General features: G+C 32.5%; 2 protein-coding genes across 3 annotated transcripts in view; one reads left to right on the forward strand and one right to left on the reverse strand.

Moving 5' to 3' along the window:
- The window catches only part of LOC124359381 (protein germ cell-less), a 55,550-nt gene extending 44,032 nt beyond the window's left edge, over positions 1-11,518 (reverse strand). Inside the window, exons 1-4 of the mRNA XM_046812074.1 lie at positions 11,127-11,518; positions 7,293-7,416; positions 3,231-3,327; positions 1,965-2,247 (exon numbers count right to left, since the gene is read on the reverse strand). Coding sequence (XP_046668030.1) covers positions 1,965-2,247; positions 3,231-3,327; positions 7,293-7,416; positions 11,127-11,275 — 653 coding nt within the window. The 5' untranslated portion in view covers positions 11,276-11,518. The remainder of the gene's footprint in view (positions 1-1,964; positions 2,248-3,230; positions 3,328-7,292; positions 7,417-11,126) is intronic.
- A 4,025-nt stretch (positions 11,519-15,543) lies between these two features.
- LOC124359382 (cytochrome c oxidase assembly protein COX18, mitochondrial) lies at positions 15,544-24,518 on the forward strand. Of its 2 annotated transcripts, XM_046812075.1 has the most exons (6): positions 15,544-16,255; positions 20,377-20,514; positions 21,443-21,590; positions 22,712-22,833; positions 23,127-23,237; positions 24,324-24,518. In XM_046812075.1, exons 1-6 carry the CDS (start codon positions 15,803-15,805, stop codon positions 24,489-24,491), a joined length of 1,140 nt encoding a protein of 379 aa, XP_046668031.1. In that variant the 5' UTR covers positions 15,544-15,802; the 3' UTR covers positions 24,492-24,518. The 2 variants fall into 2 exon arrangements, with proteins under 2 accessions (XP_046668031.1, XP_046668032.1); XM_046812076.1 differs by lacking the exons at positions 15,544-16,255; positions 20,377-20,514 and having other exon boundaries at positions 21,449-21,606.
- Positions 24,519-25,361: the final 843 nt, after the last annotated feature.

Genomic DNA, 25,361 nt, shown 5'->3' on the forward strand with positions numbered 1-25,361 from the left:
TGAGATGGTGCATTGTTTTGGTGAAACAGGATTTTCTTTTTCTAAAATTCTGCAGCCAAAAATTTTGCTGTGGTAAGTGATGGTGCAAAGTCTCCATACACAGAATCCAACTCATCTATCCATCTCATTTTTGATTTGTAAAGGTGTGTTGCCTTTCAAAAACGATCATTTAATGACAGCTTGGTACTCGATTTTGTCCATTTTCACAAAGTAACTCACATTAACTCACTCAAATGACTGCTACATAAAAACTGTGTGTCCAAAATGGCTGAAACTTTTTTGAGCAAATGTCAATAGATGAACAACGAAATTCAATAGCTTTTGTTTATGAGTGTTACCATCTTCACGTTGAGGTCAGAAACTTTTCAGACCACCCTTGTACTATACTATGATACTCTTAGGTGCCACTTAGCTACACTTATAAACTTGAGCTAAGCTTCACTAAGCACACACAATCAAAATTTAGCTCAAAGAAAATTATAAAGAATTTGCAACCTACATGATACAAATTATTCAGTATACATGTTGCTTTAGCATTACCTACAGAAAACAATCAAAGCAAAGTTATGAAAATGTTTAAGTTCTGTACTGAACCTGATTATTTCAACAAGATTAATTACCCAAGCTGAGTTAAAGTTATACACTTTTGTAAATTTGTGCAGCAACATGTTTACAGTAAATAGTATTGCTACAGTCTAAATGCAACAGACTCTCAAATTGTTATTAACATTCCAGTATATGAACAATTTTAAATAATATAGATATGATTGTACTGTGTAACAATATGACAAAAGTTGATCTTTGAATATTTCATTTGACTTGAGCCTGATTTTTCTTGTTCAAAACATAATGTACCTTTGGAATGATCATAATATTGGAAACAAAAAAAGAGGGATATAAAAATTTACTACCAAACATGATTGCTTAAAATTCTGAACATTCCTTCTTAATCAATTAGTCACTCAAATTCCTGCACCTCATCTTCTTGTACAGATCCAATTAAATATGCAAAAAATACAAAGATTAAGCAAAACTCTCACAAAAAATTAAATTTTATTGCTATTTGGTTGACTGAGCTATTGGTTTTTTAACTAATTAAACAGGCTATAATATAACGTAATTTATAAGCATGTGAAGTATATAAAAACTGTTTACTTCTAGAATTTTTTTAATGTTAAAAGTAAGAACTTTTTTGTACAACACAGTTAAAATCTATAATATTTTATGTAGTTTTGTATAAAATTTAATCCTTTATGTGGAAAATTTTATTCATTTTTCTTTATTTTTCAATTTTACGTATATTATTTTTAAAACACAACATTTGTGTTCTTCTTACACAAATCTAAGCTAATACGCAAAAGGCGCAATTCAATTGTGAAAAGATTCAAGTTTATTGCGATTTTGATGACTGAGCTACTGTTTTTTAGCTAATGAAACAGAACAGAATATAATCTCATTTTTGAAAAAACACGATCAAACTCATTAGAAGGCTCTGCCATGTTTGCAAAGTACACTATTGTAATAACAAAAAAAAATAGAAAGGACGTTAACCAGTACCATATTTGTTCTCTGCAGAAACAACAAGTCAGAGGCATCAAAAAAATAAAATACAAAAAGTTTTACAAAATAAGAACACTGATCGATCTTTTTACCGAAATATAACATTGCTGACAATTCAATAATGTAACTGATTAGAAAAAGTTCAAAGATATAGTATTATACCTTGATTCATGTTGTTTTTCTGAAGTTAATATATATTTATATGTATAGTACATGTTCTTTTGTTTCCTTTTAATACAAAATCTTCACTATTTGAGCCATTATAATAACGTTTAAAATAAATATAATACCTTATGTTGTCATCACGGTATAATCTTGTGATGTGTGTCTTGAAGTGGTTAATGGGTTAAATGCAAACCACAATTACATTCTCTACTCTGACTGACACATCTGTAAGTACTTACGGAATCTGGCGCAGTCGCCTGGTGTGTAAGGGGTAGTAAGTCATGAGGTTGATCAAGAACCACTTCACAGTAGCTTGTTTGATGCGTTGCAGCCCGTACTGGCTGGCTGCCTCATAGTAGCTGACTGCTGTCAGGGGGCTAATGGTTTCAATCATAATCCGTAGACACTCGTCGATGAGCCCATCCAGCTGGAAAAGTGTGGCCGCTGCCATAACACCCACCACACATGCTGGCTCTATCGTCACTTCGTCCAGGTACAGTGAGCCGAACACCACCTTCAGTGCTAAGACAAAGTTCAATTTTAAAGTTTGCATGAAATTTCATTGCACAGTACAAACAAAAGCTCTCTGAATATTGACTTTCATTAAGCTTTATAAATACTGGAATAAATATAGAGAATGTATTATTTACTTCTCAAAACTATAGGTACTCTCTTCTGTGTAAGTACCTAACCAATTTAAAAAGTTCTCATATCTCAGAAATGTTCTTAATGTTAAATTTTCCTGCTGAAAATCTCAGCTAATTGATAAGTGAATTTTAACCCTTTGAAGACAAAGTGATATATAAATATATATAATCTTACATGTTATGTATATTCTTTTATTATTATATATAAATATATAACTATTTATATATAACTACTTACACGCAACTTGCTTATACTTAATTTGCATGAAAATTTACGTTATTGTATTTCTTGAAGTTATGTCAATAAAGAATTTGATTCATCAATCATATAATATGTACATAAACAAATCATATGTGTATACATATATTATGTTAAACTAATAATTGAATAAAAATATGTTTTATTTCTTTGTGGTTTATATATTTTTGGGTACAAAATTTTTTTAATTGACATAATAAATTGTTATTTTACTTAGTAAGTGAATTGAATTTTACTCAAAATCATCAAAAAATTGCCACTTTTGGTCTGCTGCACTTCCTTGTTTGAGTCTTAAGCATCCACATGAACAAGTGAAAATCATTTTGTGCCAAAAAGGTAAACAATTCAAACACACTCTTTGTGATAAACCAATAAAGTCAAAATTAACCACAAAAAGTTGTGTATCAATAATACATAACTGAACCTAACACCAAGTTATAAGAATATTTTTGTTTGAATTTTTAAATTTGAATATAGAAAAAGTGTTTACGAGTCAAATCCAATCTTTTCTATTCTTAAATATTGAATCATTGCTTTAGTCATTTAAATAATCTTGTAAATAAAAAAACAGTACAAAACAATTAATTGTTAAAACTTACATTCAATGGTTATATTTGGATCAGTAACTTCTATTTTGACATATTTGTTGTCACTTTCCTTCCAGGATCCTGAGAACATGCTTTGAAAATATGGACTCTGAAACATGAAAATGACAGTCAACTTTCACGATTGTTTACTTCACCACATTGAGCAACACAATAAACATACTTTATCTCATTATATTCTGATAGTAACCCATTATAATGTAAGGATTCATGTAAAGTTTGAGCTCAATACAACTTTATCTTGAAATAATATATTTTTAGTAAACATCCTGTCTAATGACGTTTTATTCATTACACAAACAGATTTAATATTATGAACTGGAACATTGTCATTTAAAGTACATAAGTATTTTGCAATGTCATTTTCAACACAGTTTGCATGCTTATTTTTCATTTATTAAACTTTCTTTAACATAATGGCTAGTTTATCTGCTGACTGAACACTGTCTCTAATGTTTGTTTGGGGGCACAATAATATTTACATCAGAATGGTCTCTCCAGGGATAAAATTCTTCTATTTTCTATGTATTGTCTTCTGCATGAGCTAGTTATTTATATTATTTTAATTTTTATAACATAAATGGTGGGTCTTAATTTCTGGTGAAGTCCATTAAATATTTTCATTCCAGTATACATGAAGTTTTCTTTTCAAAGGCAGCTGTTCTATGAACTGGTAACAAGAAGTTTTGTATGTATCTATTTAGGTGGTTATGAAGGTCATGAATTTTTGGAAGATTCATTGTCAATTAGTTTTAAATTGTATCTAGTATATAAAGTGAGAGCTGAATTTTGAGATCCATTAGGAGATTTCTGCAACTGCCCTTAGTTCCAGCTCAGCTATTATTTTTATTGTCATTTTTGGAATCTCACGTATTTGAATAAGTTGTCTTCTAAAGAACCTACCCATGCTGCAATGTTTTTTCTCTTAGGTCAAAGAAGCTTAGGAATTGCACTTAGTCCAAAAATGACCTGTGCGTTGCTTCTGGGGTGATGGATTTTCTGGATGGGTAAGTTTGGGGATTGGGGCTGCCTCCCATCAAGATCCATGAAGAATGATTTTGGACAATAATCTCAGTTATGTCTCTTTGGAAGAAGAGGAAGCCAGATCCTTTACCAGCCTCTAGAATCAAAGCAGGCACACCGTTATGTCTAGGCTATCAACAGCCCTTAACAGTTAGGGAGTCCCACCAACTCCAACAGTCATCTCCCACAGTAGACTAGACCTATTGATCTACCCAAGCACCCCAATACCTTCAACATTTGCAGTCAGCTATAGATACAAATAATATGAACTTCCCAAACCATTAACAATACAAATAGAAGACAATCCACATGTAAAAACACTTCAAGAGCACTTATAAAACAAAATCAATTATAATTTAAACAGATGTGGGAAAATGTTAAAGAAGATATATAATTATAAATATAAATTAAACATTAACATGAAAGAAAAGATCCTCAATATTCTGAACAGTGAAAAGCCACTGTCTTAACCTTTTTTTAGAAGGATGTTTATATTTTTTAAATTCTTTGTAAGTTTGGTATTTTTTAACTATTTTAAGAACAACGTAGCTAAGGTAGGAAGGGTTGATTTAATTACTCAATGAAGAGGTATCACATCCCTAGACTACACTAATTCTCTAGAAGGGTGGGAATACCTCTTCATCTAGACACACTTGATTTTGTAGTCTATGTATCTCTTGATATTGAAACAATAGAGAAAGTTCATTTTGAGCTTCTTCATCCCCATTTTTTTTATGTTTTCAAATGGATTTGGACCAAGTCTGTAAAAGCTTCAGATTTCATATGCTGCACTAATCCGGAAGTGAAATGGAGCTGTACTACACATTTGCATTTTAAGAATGTTATGTCAAGGTGACTCAAACAAGAGCCTTTCTAATCTATAGAGGAAATGCTAGCCTCTACAATGTTAAGACTCTTGACTTGTACTGTAAATAAGTATTAATCTTTTATCTGTTCATCTATTTTATTAGTTTATATCTTTTAATCTTATTTAGTTACAATAGTCTTTATAAGTTAGACTTGTGTTATACTATTTATGTTGTCTTATTGTAGCTCCTTGGACTTAGTCAATGCATTACAAATATTGGAAGATAGTGAAATATCCTGATTCCATATACTGAGGTTACAGAAGTTTGCCACCTGATGTAACAGTCACTGCAATAAGTTGTTTCACGCTGTCATCATTGAGGCACCAATCTCCAAAATGATTCTTCAGTTGCAAAAAAATATGTAATCACTTAACACTAGATTGAAGATGTACAGAGAGTGATAAAATTGTTTCCAGCTAGATGGTGTAATGAGATCTTGATTTATTTTGCCGCACTGTATGGGCATTGTCATGCAGCAAAACAATCTCTTTTTCCCATACTTAAAAGTATTTAGTAACAATAGCACTGAGAACACTTCTTGAAACCTGAGGAAACACTTATGATGACAATAAAATTGTGAAACGTCTGTCCATTTTCACTTTTTTATCACTTTCTGTACCGAATGATAAGTGATCCCTGAGGGCTAACCACTTTGAAACCACATAGTTAGCGGCTATAACGCATTATTAACCACAGGAGGGTTCACTTCTGGCTGGTTTATACCTTCCAGTTAAACCTACTGCACCTTAGAGGAGTAAAAACGTAACATTTGTTACGATAATTATTAGCCCATGACTGGGCCCCATTGTTGGAATCAGACATGACGTGTTTAATAATTTTTCAGCAGACCATGGGTTGGATAGGATCCGTGGCCGATTGCAGTCAGCGGACCGACTCTGAGTACACCACAATGGGTACCTCAAAACCGATGTCACTTAAATCAGAGCAACCCTATGGCTGCCCCTGGAGCGGCATATCACTAACCGCACGTATTGAGATATTGGGGTGGAATAGTAGATCGAAAGCTTGGACATAAAGAGTGCTACCCCATCCCGCTTTGACTGGAAAGGCTGGTAGAGTGCCAGCTTTCCTTCTAAAGTGACACAACTAAGGTATAGGGCTCGCTATCTCTCCTCATGGATCCCGACAGGAGGCAACCCCTACCCCCAAACTTACCCATCCTGAATATCTTGTCACCCAGAAGCAAGCACAAAACCCTTTTGTAGAACTAAGGGCAATGAGAAGTTTCTCAGCTTTTTTTCACTTTGAGGCAAGAACCAGTCTGCTTGACAAGGTATATCGTCATCAATCACCAATGGACTGAACTGTCTCATTCTAAAATCTTTAAAACCATTTCTTAAAAACTCTTATAAACACTATACCCATAATATAGAAAATATGTATCCACACTAATAACAAACTATGGGAACAGCCTAGAAAATTTATAACACTGTACTGGGCAATAACTGAGTAAGTTACTAGCACACAGGTTTCAGTGGCAGTAATGTAATTTTTCAGGCTGAACAACTAACCTATTTTTTTACATGGACATATTAGAAATGTTAGATATTTTTTGTGATGCCAAAGGCCATAAATATAAAAATAAATTACTTATCTGAGCTTGGTCTAACCTATTGAAGCAGTAAAAGCAAAGTCTTTAATTGTTTTGGATATAAGAATTTGTATGAAATCTGTGGAAAATAAGCTGTTCTCCACGTAATAATTTACATGCTGTGAAAATAAGCTAGATTGCATAAAATCTGCGGACATAAACTTGTTTGTAAGTAAACATGTAGAAATAAGCTGGTATGTACCCAAAGAATGAATGTTTTTAAATCAAATGGACATTTTAAACCACTCTTATTGGTTGGTTGGAAAGAAAATGGTTTAAATTAACTGTTTAAATGAAAATACATTGTTTTGAGCTTAAAGTTGAATTTTAAAATGCTTTAGCTAAAGAAAATAATTAATTTTGCATAGATTAAATGAAGAATAACCATTGCTTTTAAACATTAGAAACTTCCATGCAATAGCGATTCTATCTTCTCAAACAAAAAATATAAACAATGTAAAACTAAAAACGTATACATGTAATATAATAAATAAATACAAAAAATTGCCTTTGAATCCTTTTTGTAACATATGGTATTTATAAAGGACTTACCTGAGTCAAATACACCTTGTGTAGTTTCCATTCCTTCCCTAATGCCTCCACGACTATATCATGGTTCCTTCCATCAACAAACAATGCTTTATAGATATACTGTGTTGTACAGGATAGTTTACACCTAAAATCAAAGTACAATATAACAGTATTATGTTTACCAAATGAATAAAACATTTTCCAATTTAACTTTTATGGTACTTTGGGATTATACCGACCACACCAGTATGAAGAACACAAAAATATACATTTATAGAAACAAACATGATAGAACGAAAAAACAACTCTTTAATTACAAAATTACAAACTTACAATGATTATCAATGGGGTTCCGTTATATGCCCCCAACGCTTAAACCTTTTTCAATGAACTTAGAACGTTATAAAACGATGTAGTTGAGTAACAGAACTAATATTCCATCAATCAACAAGCATTTCCAGGTATTGTGATCGGTTTTGTTGTCGCTGTTATCTTATCTCTCTCGAGAATCCCGATTACGGCAGGCCGCAGGCATCACATGATTATTTAAGTTTTTTGCACGGTACATAATTGCCTTTCCATTACAATTCAATTTATATTTCTGATCAGCCCCTCTAGAATTTGATATTTTACTGATAGGTACTATCTCGAGGGATGTTTTTCTTTCATTGACATCGGCACGGGCTTCGGCAGCACCGAGAGGCCGGAGGCACTTGCATTTTGGGTGGCGGAGTGTGATCAAGAATAAAAACAAGTTTTGTGTGTTTTTTTCAATAAAGAGTTTAGTTTTTGTTTGGTAATGTTTGTGTTGTTGAATTTCTGTGTTTGGAGAAATGTAGGGGTAAACACGGAAGTACAACAAAGCGACACACAAGCTGAACGGGCGGCGAGACTCTGCAATCACATTATCTACTAGACCGCTCGACTTTGACCTCTGTCTGAGGATGGGGAGGGGTTTGCGATAAGACAATTCCTGTTTTATATTGACGAAATATTGTTCTACGCCAATCTAGTAATCAGTAGAAGCAAAATGTCAAATAACGATTCATGTCTGGGTGTGGTCGGTATAATCCCAAAGTACCACTTTTATTTTTGCGCAAGGCCTTTCGGTATCAATGATTCCATGATCAGGCACTTCACAAATTAACAAGTGATTACATTTTTCTAAATAACAGATATTATAATAACATATGGTAAAAGATTTGGATATACGATTAGCCAGTATAAAATATTTAAACAGAATTACATTTTAATTTTCTTAAAAATTGAGATGAGAGTAGAATTTAATTTTGAATTGGTCTATCTTCATTATTGATAAGCTTTTCTTGGTTTGTGTTAATGTAAAATGTTTTTCAAGCATTTAAGTGTATTGTGCTAGTAACTTCTTTTAATAACCGTACATTTTTATTAGAGATGGTGTGTCCAGATTCAATACAGTGATTCGCAATAGCAGATTTTTCATTTCTTCCATATGTGCAAAATGTTCTTTGAATCATGTCTTAATATTTCCCAAGAAAGTGAATACGATATGTTGATGATGTCTTTCCAATATTTAACTAAAATGAAAACCTACAAAACTTTATCTCGACTCAAAATTAATTTTACCCAACCATTAAATTTACATACAAAGTTGAGCAAAACAATAGTGTACCATTATTTTTTATTAATTGATGAAAGAAAAGTCACAATTATCTAATACTTTTATTTTTATACATGAGGCCTTTCAACATCAAAGATCAAACATCAGGTGTGTACCTAACCATCTGTAATGGCAGCAAGTATAATGGCGCTGTACATGTTTTATCTGTGTCACAAGATGTAAAGGCACGTTTATCCTTCAAAATAGTAAAAAGTAAATAAATGTTACACTGTTAAATTTGTTACATTTTATAAATATTCTTAGCCTGGATAGTTTATATTCATCATCAAATTATTATTTTGTAAGATATAAAAACAGCTGAAGTATACTGTAATTTGAAATACCTATTTGGTTTTAAGTATTTATATTTAGGATTCGTTACTCATGAATATCGATGATTCGATAATCATGAATATTCAAGTATTGGCTGCTCATTATACTGCAGACATTTTAGGTATGAAGCCTCATTAAGTTTGTATTTATAGAAATTCTTTTCGTGGTGTACTACGTGGCTTCATAGTAAAACACACATAGTTTTTTTATTTATAACTAAATTGTTGTTTATATAATATATATACTATACTACTATAATTTACAATGCCAATCATGTAACTCAGTTCAAAATTTTGGCTTTACATTGTTCTACAGTTTAGATAATCCGAAATATTGATGATTTGATTGTTATGGTAGCTGCTTATTATACTATAGCCAACTAAGCAAATACTTTCAGAATTAATTTACAAAAACCAAAGTTAACTTTTTATTAATTTTAAGACATTTAAATAAACTATTATTATACTTATAACTAAAAAATAGTATTAAGTGACCTTATCTAGTGAAATATTCAATAGCTTAACAGGTTAAGTCCCATGTGCAGCACATTAGCTTCACAGCTGACTACTCTCACATCCCGGACCTTACATGAAGAAATGTTCCCAAATCCCAGACAACTTTTTACCTTGCATTTTACTTTTTATTGGCCAATAAAACCTATTAATAAGAAAAAAATTGTTTTGTGTAATATTTGACTGAGAAATTACATGTGAACATTTTTGCTGCACATAGGACGCTGAAGTAATTTCTTCGTGATCACAATTACTTCATGCCTAAATTTGGAATATTTTGGTAGGCCTATATAAAATAAAACACATGCTCAAAATAGTGTACAAAATAATTTTTATTTATTCCATAATTATTAACAAATACCATGTAAATTACGTTTTTAAAGTAGTATAAACCACAATAAAACATAGTCAATGTACTGTTTTAGTATTACTAAAAAAGTGTAACAAATTTTGTTTCTACAAAACATAGTCAGTCTATTTCTTTAATGTTACTAAATGTCTTGAGAAAATGTGCAAATATTTACGTTGATGTCGCACCCCTGGCATGCTGTTTTAATTTGCTATGTGTACTTTACGTGGTGGAGGGGGAAAGGGTTGCCAAATTTCAGAACCCAATAGTTTGTGGACAGTAACCATGTCCCAAGCAACAAGGCAGCATATGTTAGAAAGCTATAAACATGCATCCTATCTGATTCATGCAGCTCCAAACACAGACGTGTAATGTGAGCAAATGTGCTGCACATGGGATATAGAATAATTCAAGCATGAAGCTAAAGTGATACATATGGGACATAGGTAGTACTATCAAATTTAGTCTGGGGCTTAACCTGTTAAACACAAGTAACACACATGTAGTATTTTCAGTCGGGCCGAGCACTACTACCATGATACCACAATATAGTCAGTTAGATTGACCATGATTCGAGAAGCCACTTCATTTTAAATCTAATTTAGAAAACAGCAGTATTTTCTTATTTGGCTGTCTAATAGTTTTCTGTGAACATTTTATCAGAATATATTAAGAAATAAGAGTAAATTAGATATTGCATAGCTTTTAATACATCAGAAATTCCTACAAAAGTGTTAATGCACCTTCCCCAAACAAATAACTAATACCGTATTTGTTAAACTATAAACAATCTATAATTATGATTCTTTTACAAATCATAAATCACCTATTTATTTATTTTGTGTTTCGTTAGATTGTAAAACCATATAAGAAACCCTATATGGTGCTATATGACAAATATACATTAAAATTACTTTGATTCAGTACATATCTTTACAGCAACTTGATATCAACAATATTGATAGTGAATAGTGTTTGTCCCCTTTAGAAAAATACATAAAAATATACCTATGCCTACTAACCTTTTAGGAGAATGAAGAGATTCTTCCAAGTTAGATTCGTCTGAAGAATATTTACGTTTTCTCTTATGACCAAACAGTCTTACATTATAAGCGTCAGTTATGCTCTCGGGGATATACCCTGACAAAATTCTGCTCATAGTGTGACCCATTGTGTTATTTTGTAATTCAGAAATATTACAACTAAACACTTTCTATTTGTTTTAATGGACACATCATATGACACCTTTTGAAGGCTAATGGATATGTTTTGAGTTGTGAATTAGGCTAACAAAACTTAAACTGACCAGCGACACTAAAATTAAACAGCTACAATAACAAAACAAAGCAGACTGCTCATATATTTAGCTTAGTATCACAAACACAAAATGCTACTTTCACCTGGACGTTGTATAATCAGCTGTGAGTCATATTATGTCATCTGAGCAAATATGGTCAATTCAGTGATACCACCACAAAAAACCCCTTTACCTAAAATGTTCCAATATTCATATTCTACCAATATATATAAACTATCATTTGGTGATTACCGCATTATTTTATCTTATTAATATAACACTAAAATATGCCGAGACTATAAATATATGGTAAGTATTTTATAGCACTACTCTCGCGAGCATTGCTATACACTCAAGTAAATAGTTGCAAGAACGTACTATCATTCACAGAATTTACTGTTTTGCTAGAATATGAAATCTATATTATTTAGGGTTTTATATTAGTTTCATTTGATTATTAATCTAACTTATGAAATATAATACAGTGCTGGTATTTAAAAGGTAATCAATTAGTAACAGAAAAAAATATAATATTAGTAGGTAGAGCTGTTGGTTCCTGAAAACCTTAATTAAGAAATTTAAACACCAACAAATATTTTAATATTGGTTTTATTGATAAATAACATTTTTGGAAGGAATTACTTTGGGATTTTGTTATTTTAATAAAAATTAGCCTCTCGGAGGGAAACCATTTTACCTAAACATTATACCTAATTGCGTTTTGTACGGCCCTTCTAAACTTGCTGAGGCAAAATCAAAATACATTGCTGAGTAAATAATATTTATTATTTTATGCACATTTCTTTCTTCTCCATGTGTAACGTAATACCAAATTCCAACGATTTTTGATAAAAGGTTTCAACATTTTTACGTGACGAAGGCTGTGAAACATTTAATATTAGACTTGATTAAAAGTTAATAACACTAACAATCAAATGATTGCATACAAAGAGTTAAGTACTTGCCAGTGCAATGTTGATTGACTAAAAAGTCTTGAAAAATAATGTTGAGTCTAATATTTGTCATACCTCAGAACTCTAATGTTATTGATCTGTGACAGCACGTGGGACCACCCCTTAGAATATTGTGAATTTCTTATATTCCAGATTGGACGCTGTTGGACTTATTCATTCAAGAGGTTTCCAATTTCGCATTCATTTATAAACATGTGATCTTATTTCTGATAGTAACATAGACCATGAAAAATATGAAAATAACATTAGGGCATGAGTGAGCACTATATGTTATAATTATAACTCGTTCAGTAATTATCTGTAATCAGGTCGGCGCAAGCTATTTCGCCATAGGCAAAATACACTTTTTAACCCCTACAATCACTCGATCAATCCCCCTCCCCCTTTAGACAGAAACGCTACAACTAAACCTCTTCTTCAATGGCTTCTTTACGTAACGAGTCTTTAGATTATCCATAGAACAGAATAATTCGTGTAGAGAATTTAATCCAAATAGTAATTTAATAAATAAAAACAAGAAGTACTATTTTACAATTCAGTATAAAGAATGTTATGTCAAACAGTTTACATCAAATTGATCTATTATTCATCTATCAAAAAGTTCACTTATATCAGGAAAGTTCACCTGCGTTAGATACCGGTAATATAAACTATATAGCGTTTACAAAAATCGTCGTTACTAGACTAATGAGTGGGTTAACACTGATATAAATAAAGGCTTAGACGAGGAATGGGAGGTGTAACAACAACTTGGTAATATGATTCACGTTAAGGCATTAAACCTTCATTTCAAGGTTACATCATCGCGCCACTGTTACAAAGAGGGTAGATAAATGTGGCCTCTTAGCTTTAGTCAAGTTAATGTGTAACTTAATATACCGTTTACGCTGGCATGACACTTCAAGCAATGTTTGGCCTGGCATAGATGATTCAACAACTTTTTAAGAAGTTACTTATTGATCCTAATCCATTTGAACCAGATAATCTGAGGATTTATATTAATCATGTATCACCGGACATAGATAAGTATATTAGTAATTATAACAAGTACAATTACATCATATCGGAAGGTCCATACTCAGACCGGTTTTTTTCGGATTATTGTACTCGGGTCCGAATAGGGCTCCACCACACGTCTATTTGAAGGGATCTTGTCGACGAACATGATAGCACAATCTAATAATTGTAACTTACTGTAATCGTAACGACTGAGTCTTACGATTATTAACATAATAATAAGATTATGTCAATAGGATAGCGGTGGGGAGGAGGCGACGAAGCGGTGTGACGGGACATGACGGCCCCCGGCCGAATATCTTTTCTGGGGTCTGTCAAATCTGATTACGATCCTACATGTTGGTTCTCAAAAGTACATCGGTTGAACCTGTCAATAAGTATTTACAAGACACCTACAAGTTATACGAAGGCAAACCCCAGGTGACTTTATAGACCTGTAAATTAAACTTGTCTTTAAAATTGCCAGTGTCTTTGGCATCAACGTCAGTCACTTCAGCCAGCAAGCTAGTGTGAAATCGTCAAAAGTATAACAACTGCAGCTGTTCCCACTGCTTCGTTGTTTGCTAATCTAAAATCTGGCTGTAAACCTGTTGCCATACAATAAAAACATCATTATTTGAACAATATCAAGTTCATAGAAAACGAAACTGCTCTGATCTTGAAGGAAGATGTAATCGAGCAAAGTAATTCTCCATTACGAGCAAAGGCACTAGTAGTCTCAAATGAATTACATTTCATGATTGAAAATATCGTATTAAATATTAAATGAGTCACATCACAGAAGAAGAATTCATTTTACAAGTGAAAAGCAAAGACAGGACTAGGGAAGAAAAAGATAAAAAAAGAAAAAGCTGTTTTGTCCTAATCCAATACTTGCAATCTGTTAAGGTTGCCTAAGTTTGAACACATCTGCGTTGTACTATGAACCAAAATTACTTTGCTACAATTGCCATATTAAAGTGCTACTGGCCTTGAACATATGTTTCAACCGTATATTGTTTATAAGAGCCAAGAAAATCCATAATACTGTAGAGTGATGATTGTAGCTCTCAAAATAGAAACTTAATTATCCGTAATACCGTTTTGAAATTTAGCGCCCTACACAGCGTTGAGATAACACAAAACTATTTAATAAAGATCGACGCTATATATATTTGACTATAGGAAATAAAGAACAAGTCAATATAGTTTCCAAGTGACTACGTAAGGTATACTTTCTGCACTTGAACAAAGCAATGGTTCTTACGAGAAAAAAACAATATCATTTGATTTCATCTAAACTAGGTTTTAAATATTTTGACATACGACTCAGGATATCCCACCATCACACATATTTGCTAGAAAAATAATGACAAAACTGTCCTTTAGATGATGGCTCTACTGAAGCTGCTTTGCAGGAAATAATGTTTTTGACCTATATATTTTAACGATTACTCCAAAACCAATAAAGATGTGTTGTTTAATAATATTTAATTTAATGGTGTTTTTGTACAATAGCCCACGAGTTTTATCAATCATCAGTCACACAGTATTTCACGGGCTATGAATGATATTTTGAAGTACTTGCAAATAAGTAGTCAGAAAAATCAGTGGTCATCGCATATCATACTTTATTAATTATTACAATTTATTATTACATTTGTATTGTACCGCAAAAACACTTTGAGTTATAACATAAAATAACCCAAAATAGGATGGCTCATATTGTCTATATAATTTTTACTAATTTTGTTTCCTAAAAAGTTGTGTTTCTTTTTCACACGAGGTGTTACTACTTAAGCGAAGAAATGGAATTCGATGGAATAAGTAAAGATTTTAAGAAAGAAATCAAGCTATAACTTTGTATAAATCTAACTATAAAGATTTATTATAAATAAGCTCCATTATTTACGATCGAAGTGTACTACTTGTTGTAATGTAACATGATAAATAAATTATTCGAGTAGTTTGAAAAACTACAGACAGTTTGTTAATGCGCCACCCAAAATTGTTCTGTTCACCGAATGGATTTCAATGTCTGGCCCTGGAGCTTTGTCTATGACCTGAGGCCAGTGGATACATGATGAGAGTACAACAGCTGAGGCGTTGTTGTAATAATTTATGTCTGTGGTTGTCATCACTGAATTATATTTTTTTTATTGTAAGCATGTGGTGATGTGAGGTAAACAAAAGCATCGTCTGCAGTTGCCGTCTGTATAACCTCTTTTCAGTCTTAGGGCTTCCTTAGTAATATAAATGTTATGTAGGCCTACATTAGTGATATGTAACGTTTAATGGTAAATTTTTGAGTCATGCAACTGATTACGACATATATTAGCATATTTTAAGCAAAGTGTTGCCATAAAGTTGCATATGAAATATATGTTTTTCAGACAATAGGCTACTTTGAGAAGCTTGGAACAAAATAAAAATGCCACTCACATCAGTTAAATTATTAACAAGGGCTTCAAAGAGCGTATATGCTCGTAGTAATATTATTGTAACTTATTCTAGGAGAATTGAATCTAAATTTTATTCATCTAATGTTATTCATAGACAAAATAATTTCCACCCTCTTTGTTCTTCAAAATCATGGCCCTATTACTTGGAAAGAAATGTTTGTCAAGCTGGAAGTAAACCACACCTTTTATTTTTACCTAATGCCAATCAGAAAAGGGATTTTTCATTCAAAGAGTCAATGGAATCAGCAATTGTCAGTCATTCCAGTTTTTTTAAGTGGATATCTGAATGTACAGTTGTTGAAAAGTCTCAAAACTTTATAGTTCAGTTTCATGATACTACAGGCTTACCATGGTGGTTATCGATTATACTAACTACTTGTTTAATGCGAACTGTTATCACACTTCCACTTGCACTTTATCAGGTGGGTACCAAAAATAATTTCTTTTTAAACATACAGACTGATACATTAAATGTAAACTTTAATTCAGTACTTTAGCAAACTTTACTGTTGTTTGAGGGTTATGTGTAAAGGTAGAAAAGTGTGTAACTTTTTCCTGGGGAATGTAACATCATCTTTTAGCTTATGATCACTAGATCATCCTAGTGATCTCACAGTGTACATAATCTACTCCTTAATACACGGAAAGCACATTCTCTTTCACCAGTTGTAGTGTAATGAATAAATGCAGTGAAGAAAACAAACTCAATTACCAGTAGTCTACCTAATATTATTTTACAATGATGAATTAACATTATTATAAATTTATATCAGTTTTAGGTTGTAGCATAAAATGCGTCCACCACAACAATCAATTCATCGATGTTTCGACCAAATTTTATTATATAGGTATTTGAAATTATACTATAGTTCACCTATGTCTAAAAAAATTATAACTGAATGATGAGTTGAAAAATACCTAACTGAAATGGAATAATAGACATTTAATTGTAATTGTAAACAAAGCTATGTAAAACTTACGGCAGGAAGGTGCTTCCGTAATCTGTGCTGATGGAGGCATTACTGTCAGCCTCTTCAACTAGCCTACTAGTTCCAAAAAATATATAGCCTCTTCAAAACTTAATTGTTTTTTAAATACGTATTTAAAATAATTTTTCTTCCTCATTAAAAATAAATAACTTTAAAAATCATCAAATATTGTGAAGTGGCCTAAGTAAAAATTTACTATTAACTGTATAATCATTAAAATACTTATGTATTTGATATTTTAGGTATTTCTGATTGATAATTTGATTTTCCATGGTGGCCACTTATTATAATGAAGCCGAGTTTAACAATATAAAACTTTAAAAATCTTATATACATTAGTAAATAGATACACCATAAACAATTGTATTTTTGCTATAGTCATTTTTGTATATTTTGCATTGTTAAACAAAAAATTAACAATCCATTGTCATCATGCTATTTCATATTATACATTTAAACCTTTGTGCTCGAAAGACCAGCAGCACTGGCCACACCAAAGTTGCAGACAGCTCGCATTAGTTTTGCCGTAGTTTGTCCTCACAACTCGTATATCCAGTACAGATGGCCCCACTACCTTCATTGACAGCTCTCGGCAACCATATTTGTTATTTGCCTCCCCAGACTGGAATTATTTTTCAATTTCCTCAGCGTTATTTGCATAGTAGTTAAAAAGTTTGAAAAAAAAAATGAAAATTATGAAAAATGTATTTTGAATTAATCATTCTAAATACAAAGATAAACATACATTTGGGAAATTTAACTCTTATAAGTATATTATTAACAAAGATATGTAAATAAAATGTTATAAAGTAGGCTTTTACAGTTATGTTATTCTCAAACATGAACTATTCCACATTTTTCTCAGCCTTTACATTTTTTATGGAATAAAACTTTTAAAAATACATACCTATGTGTAGTCACGAATAGTTAGCACATGTCTTCTAGTAAAGTTTTCGGTATCAATTTACAAAATCGTGACCATGGAAAGGTATGTTCATTTTTTTTTCCTGAAAACTACAATTTTTCCTGAAAACAATAGTGAAGAAAAAATTCGTCGGCAACGAAAATCAAAGGAGTTACGATTTTTTGAAATCCTCTGAAAACTCTGTTTTTGACAGTACCTCTGGCAATTTTACTGAAATGATGACGTTAATCCTGTCAACGATGCCTGCCCGCTGCGCAGTGCTGCGCACTGCTTGCTCTTTTAGAAAAAAAATTAACTCGAGCTTGCAAAAGTCGAATTCCAGATCACGTGATGCCCCTGATCCTTAACCCTCCAAGTGTTGTTCGACAAAATTTTGTCGGTTATTTTCCATCTTTAATGCAATAATGCCCGAAAGGCATCAATATAATACAATGATATACTTTCCCCCCAGTTTATATGCACCTGTGATAATAACACTTGGCTATAAATGCCCAACCCATGAAAAAAAGTCCATTTTTCATGGTCACGGTATTGTAAATAAATACCAAGTTTTCTGTTCCTTCAATCATTTCAGTGTATAGACCTATTATTATTTGCACAGTCAATGTTTAGATGAGAATTATAGGCAAATTTAAAATTTACTGCTTTACTTAAAAATTACTATGAAATAAAGCTGCTCGATGGGATTCGGCACTCACCATTCATTATAAAACAAAGAGAATATTAGAAAATAGCTATGTTTAGTGGCCAGTGGTGCTGGCCTTACAAGCTATGGACATATTAATATCTTGGCCAGTACAGCTGGACATATAAGCTGAGATAACATCACGGCAAAAATTAATCTGCGCTTCCGACAAAATAACGGTGGCAAGTACAGCTGGCCATACGAGTTCCGAGGACAAATTATAAATACTGCCTTCAAGTGCATAGGGTTAAGGACAACACATTTTTGGAGTTTACTTTTGTATCATCTGGATTTCATTTCAGACTTGTAGCAAAATTCCGTTATTATATACTCCAACCAGGCAAGCGAACAGTTTTTCATGTCTTTCAAAAGTCCTCTCAGTTAACAAACTATCATGAGTCTGATACAGTGTGTTCCAAGACTGCTTAGAGAAGGATAAATAACAAAATCTTGTTATGGGTAATATAAAAAATACAAATGGGCTTTTGGTTAAATTTTGATTAGGCTGACATGTACAGGGTGAGGCAGTGAAACCGTGTGTTTTTGAACAATCGCCAATAACTTATTTACAAAAAAAAGATAATTTTTTAACATCAATCTACATGAGTGGATATTAATGTTATACCTTGTAGTTAGGTGGCATCCAATAAATTAGGTTTCATTCTTATTAAGATTAATATTAATACCAATACTGTATTGCAAAAATATTGGGATTAACTATTAACTCTGCATGGATTTAACTGAACACATAGTAGCTAAATTATCCGTGAAAAATCTTTGTTGTTATGCATTCCTTGGAGGAAATGCCTTAATTTTGAATCATTGTACACAAAACTGTTCCATTTTATGATATTCTTGCTCCTGTACCTTCATTCTGCAACTCCATAAATAATGATATGACTGTAATTGTAGACAACAAACTTTAGAGAGCCAAATTATTTTCATTTATTTGTTAAATTTGTTAGAATATGGTCGTCGTCTTGTTACATATTTGCATTGAATTTCAAATGTAAATCGTATTGTAGCTTATTAATTCTTAAAAATAGTTTGCCACTATATTTTGTCAATAATTTTACATCTACTAATTGTAACTGGTGCATTAAGTACCAGCACTAGATTATTTATGGTATGAATTTCAGTACCTATTCATTTTACTGACCATACTTACTTTTTGTACTTTTACTTTTAAAAATAACAGAAAATTACCTAACCATAACTGTACCACATGTATTAAATCTACCCAATCCACAAAAAAAAATTATACAGTGTTAAGAAAAAAGAACAAAAATGTAACTACCTACTACCTGATTGTCATCTGGTCATGTATGTACTCTATCATACTATACCTGAAGACCAAACGCCCTGTTCAAGGCCCAACTGCTGTAGCCGGAAATCCCTATGAAAGAAGATTTCAATTTTCTTGTAGGCTGAGGTATTGTGGGAAAAACAACAAAATTAAAAAGATGCAAAGTACACGTACATGCACTTTTTATAAAGTGATCTAAAATTCAAGCTTTAAGTTCAACCATAGATAATTTATTTTAAACACAAATATACATCTTAACTTAGGCCTTCAAATAGTGTTTGGCTATATCACAAACATGCTGTCTCGTATTTGCAGTTTCCAATATGTAGGCGCTTTGAAAACTGAGATCTTCTAAATTTAATTGGTGGATCACCCTGAATACTTTGGGGTATAAAAAAATAGATAGTAGCCAATTCTTAGACCTACTGAATATGAATGTAAAATTTGGTAAAAATCGGTAAAACCGTTTTGGAGGATTAACGTAACTAACATTGTGACATGAGAATTTTATATATATAAAATATAACCCAATATCACCCAGCCAAATATTTGTGAAGTATAATATATATGTGTTATGGCTTAATTCATATAAAAGATATTTAGAATAAATTAACCTATTCAAATAATCTTTATTTCAGACCTTTGTGATCGCAAGACTTGAAAATATACGAAAAGAAATGGATGACATTGTAAATGACATAAAATACGAGCTTAACCGAGAAGTGAGAAGGAACAAGTGGTCAGAGAAAAAGGCAAAGATACATTTTAATACAACTGTAAGTAAATTAACTTGATTTATTTAGTAAGTATTAGATGAAGTCAACTCACTGAAATAAAAAAAATAAGAACACCAGTGTTCAAATGCCTCCTGAATGTGAAATGTCTCAAGAGGTTTCTACTTTAGAAATACATTAGTGCCTTATTCTCACCAGTTGTAAGAAATATTTTTATCGTATTTGTAATATTGGCATCACACATGATTACTTCCATGTTGCCAAGTCATTTTTGGCTATAACTATACACACAGCTCATTCTTTAACCTTTCTTCAAGGACAGTTTAGAATTATTGCTGAAGTATATTCTAGGTCTATTAAATAAAACATAACAAATGGCAATCAGTATATAAAAGTGACAACTTAGTATATATGTAAATTTTAGCAAAATGTTATATTTTTGAGTGTGATGTGTGAATTTATAATGTACAGTGAATGTTTTAAATGCTGTTTGAATATGTTTAGAGACACAACATTAAATTATTTGAGCTAACAAAAATAGTATTTTAGTTTTAGGGAATTTTTGAAATTAGTATGTTTTTTGTCTATTTCAAAATTATTTAGGCCCTTTTCATAATCTGAAGATTGAAATTATGCTTTTTAAAACTTATTTCACATTGTTAAGGTCTTATTGTACCACTTTTCTGTACTAAAATTAGCTATCCAAAACAGATTTTTTGGCCTGCCTTAGTGGCTAGGAATGTGAAATACCAGCAGTACATTTGCAACAAAAAAGAAGAGTGTTATTTCCAAAATTCACCGATTCAACAAGTAGGAAATATCTTCATAGTCTGTATCAACACCCTTTTTCATTTATTGAATATACATAATGCTTAATGTATTTTAATATTTAGTGCTCATATGATATACTTCAATCCATTCACAACTCTCAGTCGTCTAGTAATCGGTAGTGTCCAATTTCAAATTGAAGGTACGAAAGGAGTGGACTCGTTTAATAGAGAGAGACAACTGCCATCCAGCCAAAGCAGCTCTTCTTGCAATCGTCCAGATACCAATGTGGGTGGTGCTCTCGACATCTTTCAGAAACTTAGTCTACATGCTGCCTCATCAAGATGCTTGTCAGTCTGTCACAATGTAATGTTACGTAATATTAGTACAATATCAATTAGGTAAAAATAAATAATAACCTTGTTAATCTTTGAACATATTTATAGTTGGAAGGCACTAGATATAGTTACATATAAAATAATGGTTTTCAATATTTCTTAAATGACTATCCAGAAAGTTTAATGTAGATGATAAAGTATTTGTTTAAAAGAAGATCTATCATTGAAATACATTTCCGTACACAATGGGAAAGTAATCAAGTTAACCATAAATTGTATTGAAACTTTGTTACTTACTTTGTATGATTAATAGACATGTTAAGAACATTGGCTATAATTAATTTTGCCTATAAAACAACATGACGATTTGTAAAAGTGAAATTTGCACTTTTTTCAGTTTAAAAGCTAAAATACAAAATAATCATGCGTTTAAGTCAGTCATAAGAACACAAACCCATGTTGACAGAAATACATAACAAAGTTCTGTGTATCAGCTGGACACATGTATGGTATAGCAACGTACACTGTCTTGAAATGAAGATATAATAAATATGGGTTCTAATTTTCAACTAACGGATAAAGTGGTCAATTTCTAGAACTAGAGGAGGCGGAACTGTAACTTCCAGTGATTGTGGAGTTATGGAATACCTACCAAAATAAAGAAGGGTCCAGGAGGCCTCACACAGAAATTTTTGAAAATTTGGCTAAAGTTTCAAAACAATGATTGAGAACTTATTTCTGAGGTGCAAGTGAAAGTATCCAGCACAAACTAGTGCTTATTCTCCAGGGAGAGATACTGGAATCCCAATCTGGTGAAGTTTGGCTCAGATCGAGCACTGTATATATATATATATATTAAAAAAACAATTCAAAATAGAATGCTTTCACTGAAAGAAGCTGGAACAAAGCTAGCTTCCCTACTACTTTTAGGACTAAGTGCAATGAGGTCTTTCCTCGTATTCTTGTTCTAAAAAAAGGATAAAACTGTAGATCATAACATTATTCCATATTAGGTTCGATACACAATTTACTGGTAGGTCTATCTTCAGAGCTTTATGAATGTTTGTTAAATGTTATTTTTAATATAAGAGATTTCAGTTGTACACTCTAACTGAGTTTGATGATGAGACCAGTTGCGGAGCTGAAGAAGCTAGAGTTGTCTGTGGGTGGTATCGCCTGGTTCCCTGATCTGACCATTCCAGACAGCTTTGTCATCCCCATCATGTTGGGACTCACCAATCTTGCTATTGTTGAGGTGAGCTCGATTTGATAATTACTAAGTATACCAACTGTTGTAATTTTTCTAAACGTTTCTTTAATTTGATACTTTTTGGCATATCCTTATATTTTAAAGTTGTCACTGACTATTCATAGATCATACTCCTGAAATACGAGAATACTAAAAAACTTATGCAGTCTAGGTATATTGCGGATAGACATAAAAACCTTTTTTCACCACACTCAGTTGTGGCTTTGGTAATTCATAGCCAATAAAGTAAGTATTTGGGACCAATCGGCTTAATTTTCAATTTTTACTTTTCTTAATAGGTTCAAACTATGATGCGAAAAGGAGATCGGACCAGATTACAAAGGTATGCTACCAACTTCTTCAGAGGTTTCTCCATCTTCATGATACCTGTGGCTGCTTGTGTACCTTCGGTAAGAAGTTTTTTTTCTCAGGTTCACTGATTTTGTATATTCCTCGTGATCGAAATTAGATTATCATGTAGTGTTAAACTAATTTTTTGTTGCACTCACCTTTTAACCTGCTATTCATTGTATTTTATATGAAATATAATTATTCTCGATTGGTGTTGAAAAAACCTTAAATAATGAATAATAGTGTTCTCAAAAAAAAGTGATAAGTCAAATTAGTTGTTGATGTTGACATTGCTAACTAATAATTTGTGCTATTGAGATTTACGAGTAATACTAAAAATTGGAACAAAACCTTTTTATTTACAAGCCAAAATATTAGTAAATTTCTGTTGTAGTTTATTAGAGACCTGACGTTTGAATATTCTGGGTGTTCAAATATCTGGTCTCTGAAAGTTCACCACATTTGGAGCAATCTAACCCTCTTTTAGCAAGAAAAATGTCAGCTCCTTCACTCAGTTTCTAAACTCTACTGGCTTGTGTTCCCCACCAAGATCTTGTTTTTAAGCTCCTGGCATCTGGCAGCTTCTGGCCATCAGGAGCTCCGAATTCCAGACTTATAGATTATCCTTGCTTCTGGAAGTTTTCAATCAAGAATTTTTGTTATGTGTGAGCTTTCAGACCCAGGGAGCTTTTGGACACTTCTACCAATGACTAGAATCTTCTAAGCTTTTCCAAACTATTGTAGTTCGTGGTATTTAGGAGATTTTAAGTTATTGGAAGTTCACCTATGGGAGCCTCTAGTTTTTGAAAACTCAGGAAACTAACCCAGTAGAAGATTCTATCGTACAACAATCTTGGTGTCTAAGCATTCCATCACTTAAAGTGGTAGAGCATGGTTACTTCCACTTGGTTTAGTATGATCTTTAATATGATTAAAAATTCCGCCAATTGTGGAATATGATAAGTACTTTGGTTTTAGTTGCCAAATAAACTATTAACAAATTCAAACATACCAACAAATTTGTTAAGTCTACGATGAGAACATGAGTGAAGGAGGAGTTAGGCAGTATCGCATTACGTTAAAAATTGAGCCCAAGAGTGTGTAATAAGAGCCTTAACTGTAAATAAGTTATTTTTGTTTTGCAGTGTCTCACACTCTACTGGCTGACTTCCAGTGCATATGGCTTAGCACAAAACCTGACAGTGATGTCTCCTCGGGTGCGTCGGCTATTCGGTATACCGTCCACCTCCTCTACTCATCCCCACCCGTACGCTCATCTTGCTCAGCAGTTGCGTAGCAGATTCCGGCTTTAAACTTGTGAATAAACTTTTTAAGTAGGATAGTTGTTTTCAGTGCAATCCCATAGTTCACATAACACCTCTATTTAATTCAAATCGCTACTCAGGTAAAAACATGGACTAAAATTATATATTTCTGACAAAAGTTTTGTTTACGTAGTTATATTTTTGAACGCAGGCTTGTTGTGAGTTTGCCAATCATGTGTCTGATGCTTTTATACCAACATCTGGTATGCCCTAGGGTTTGCATCTCGGCCTACTATTGTTCTCAATATTTATCAGTGATATCAGCGAGCACACAGGTATCCCTTTCTCGTTATTTGTAGATGACATAAAATTGTTTCTGGAAATCAATTCCCATGTAGACTGTAATGAAATGTCTATAATTGCTAGTAAAACCAAACTAATAATATATAACAGAACTACTACTACCAGTTTAACTACTTCCTTTACAATGAGGTGTTGGAGCAGTGTGCTTCAACTAAAGGCATTGTTCTTCATTCTTCTTTTGGCTACAGTCTTCATGTTGATGACATATGCAGAAGATCTTCACGTATGCTTGGCCTGATAGTACAGACTTCTAGGCATGGCCTCAGATCTGGAGCATTCGTTCTCCTCTACAAGTCCCTGGTCCTGGAGCAGCTTGAGTATGGATCCTTGTTGTCGTCACCGCACCATATTGACCTTATTAATAGACTTGAATCCGTCTAGAGGAGATTTCACAGATTGTATGTGAGAGAGGCAGCCAGAAATCCTGACACTCTTACTCTGATCAGTATCAATGTCTAAGGACTCCATCTACTTGAGGCTAGAAGACGTCATATCATGTTCCCCATATAAGTTTTTCACTGTATAGTGCCATTCAACCAGAGTGTCACTTAGTTT

Source organism: Homalodisca vitripennis, chromosome 4 (genome assembly GCF_021130785.1).
Source record: "Homalodisca vitripennis isolate AUS2020 chromosome 4, UT_GWSS_2.1, whole genome shotgun sequence".
In the NCBI taxonomy this organism is placed as follows: domain Eukaryota; kingdom Metazoa; phylum Arthropoda; class Insecta; order Hemiptera; family Cicadellidae; genus Homalodisca; species Homalodisca vitripennis.

Excerpts from the sequence above, each read along its gene's own strand:
- LOC124359382 (XM_046812075.1), top strand. The coding sequence starts at position 15,803 with ATGCCACTCACATCAGTTAAATTATTAACAAGGGCTTCAAAGAGCGTA. Across the intron at positions 16,256-20,376 it reads TTCCACTTGCACTTTATCAG|ACCTTTGTGATCGCAAGACT; the intron begins GTGGGTACCAAA and ends TCTTTATTTCAG. Across the intron at positions 20,515-21,442 it reads AGATACATTTTAATACAACT|GTACGAAAGGAGTGGACTCG; the intron begins GTAAGTAAATTA and ends TTCAAATTGAAG.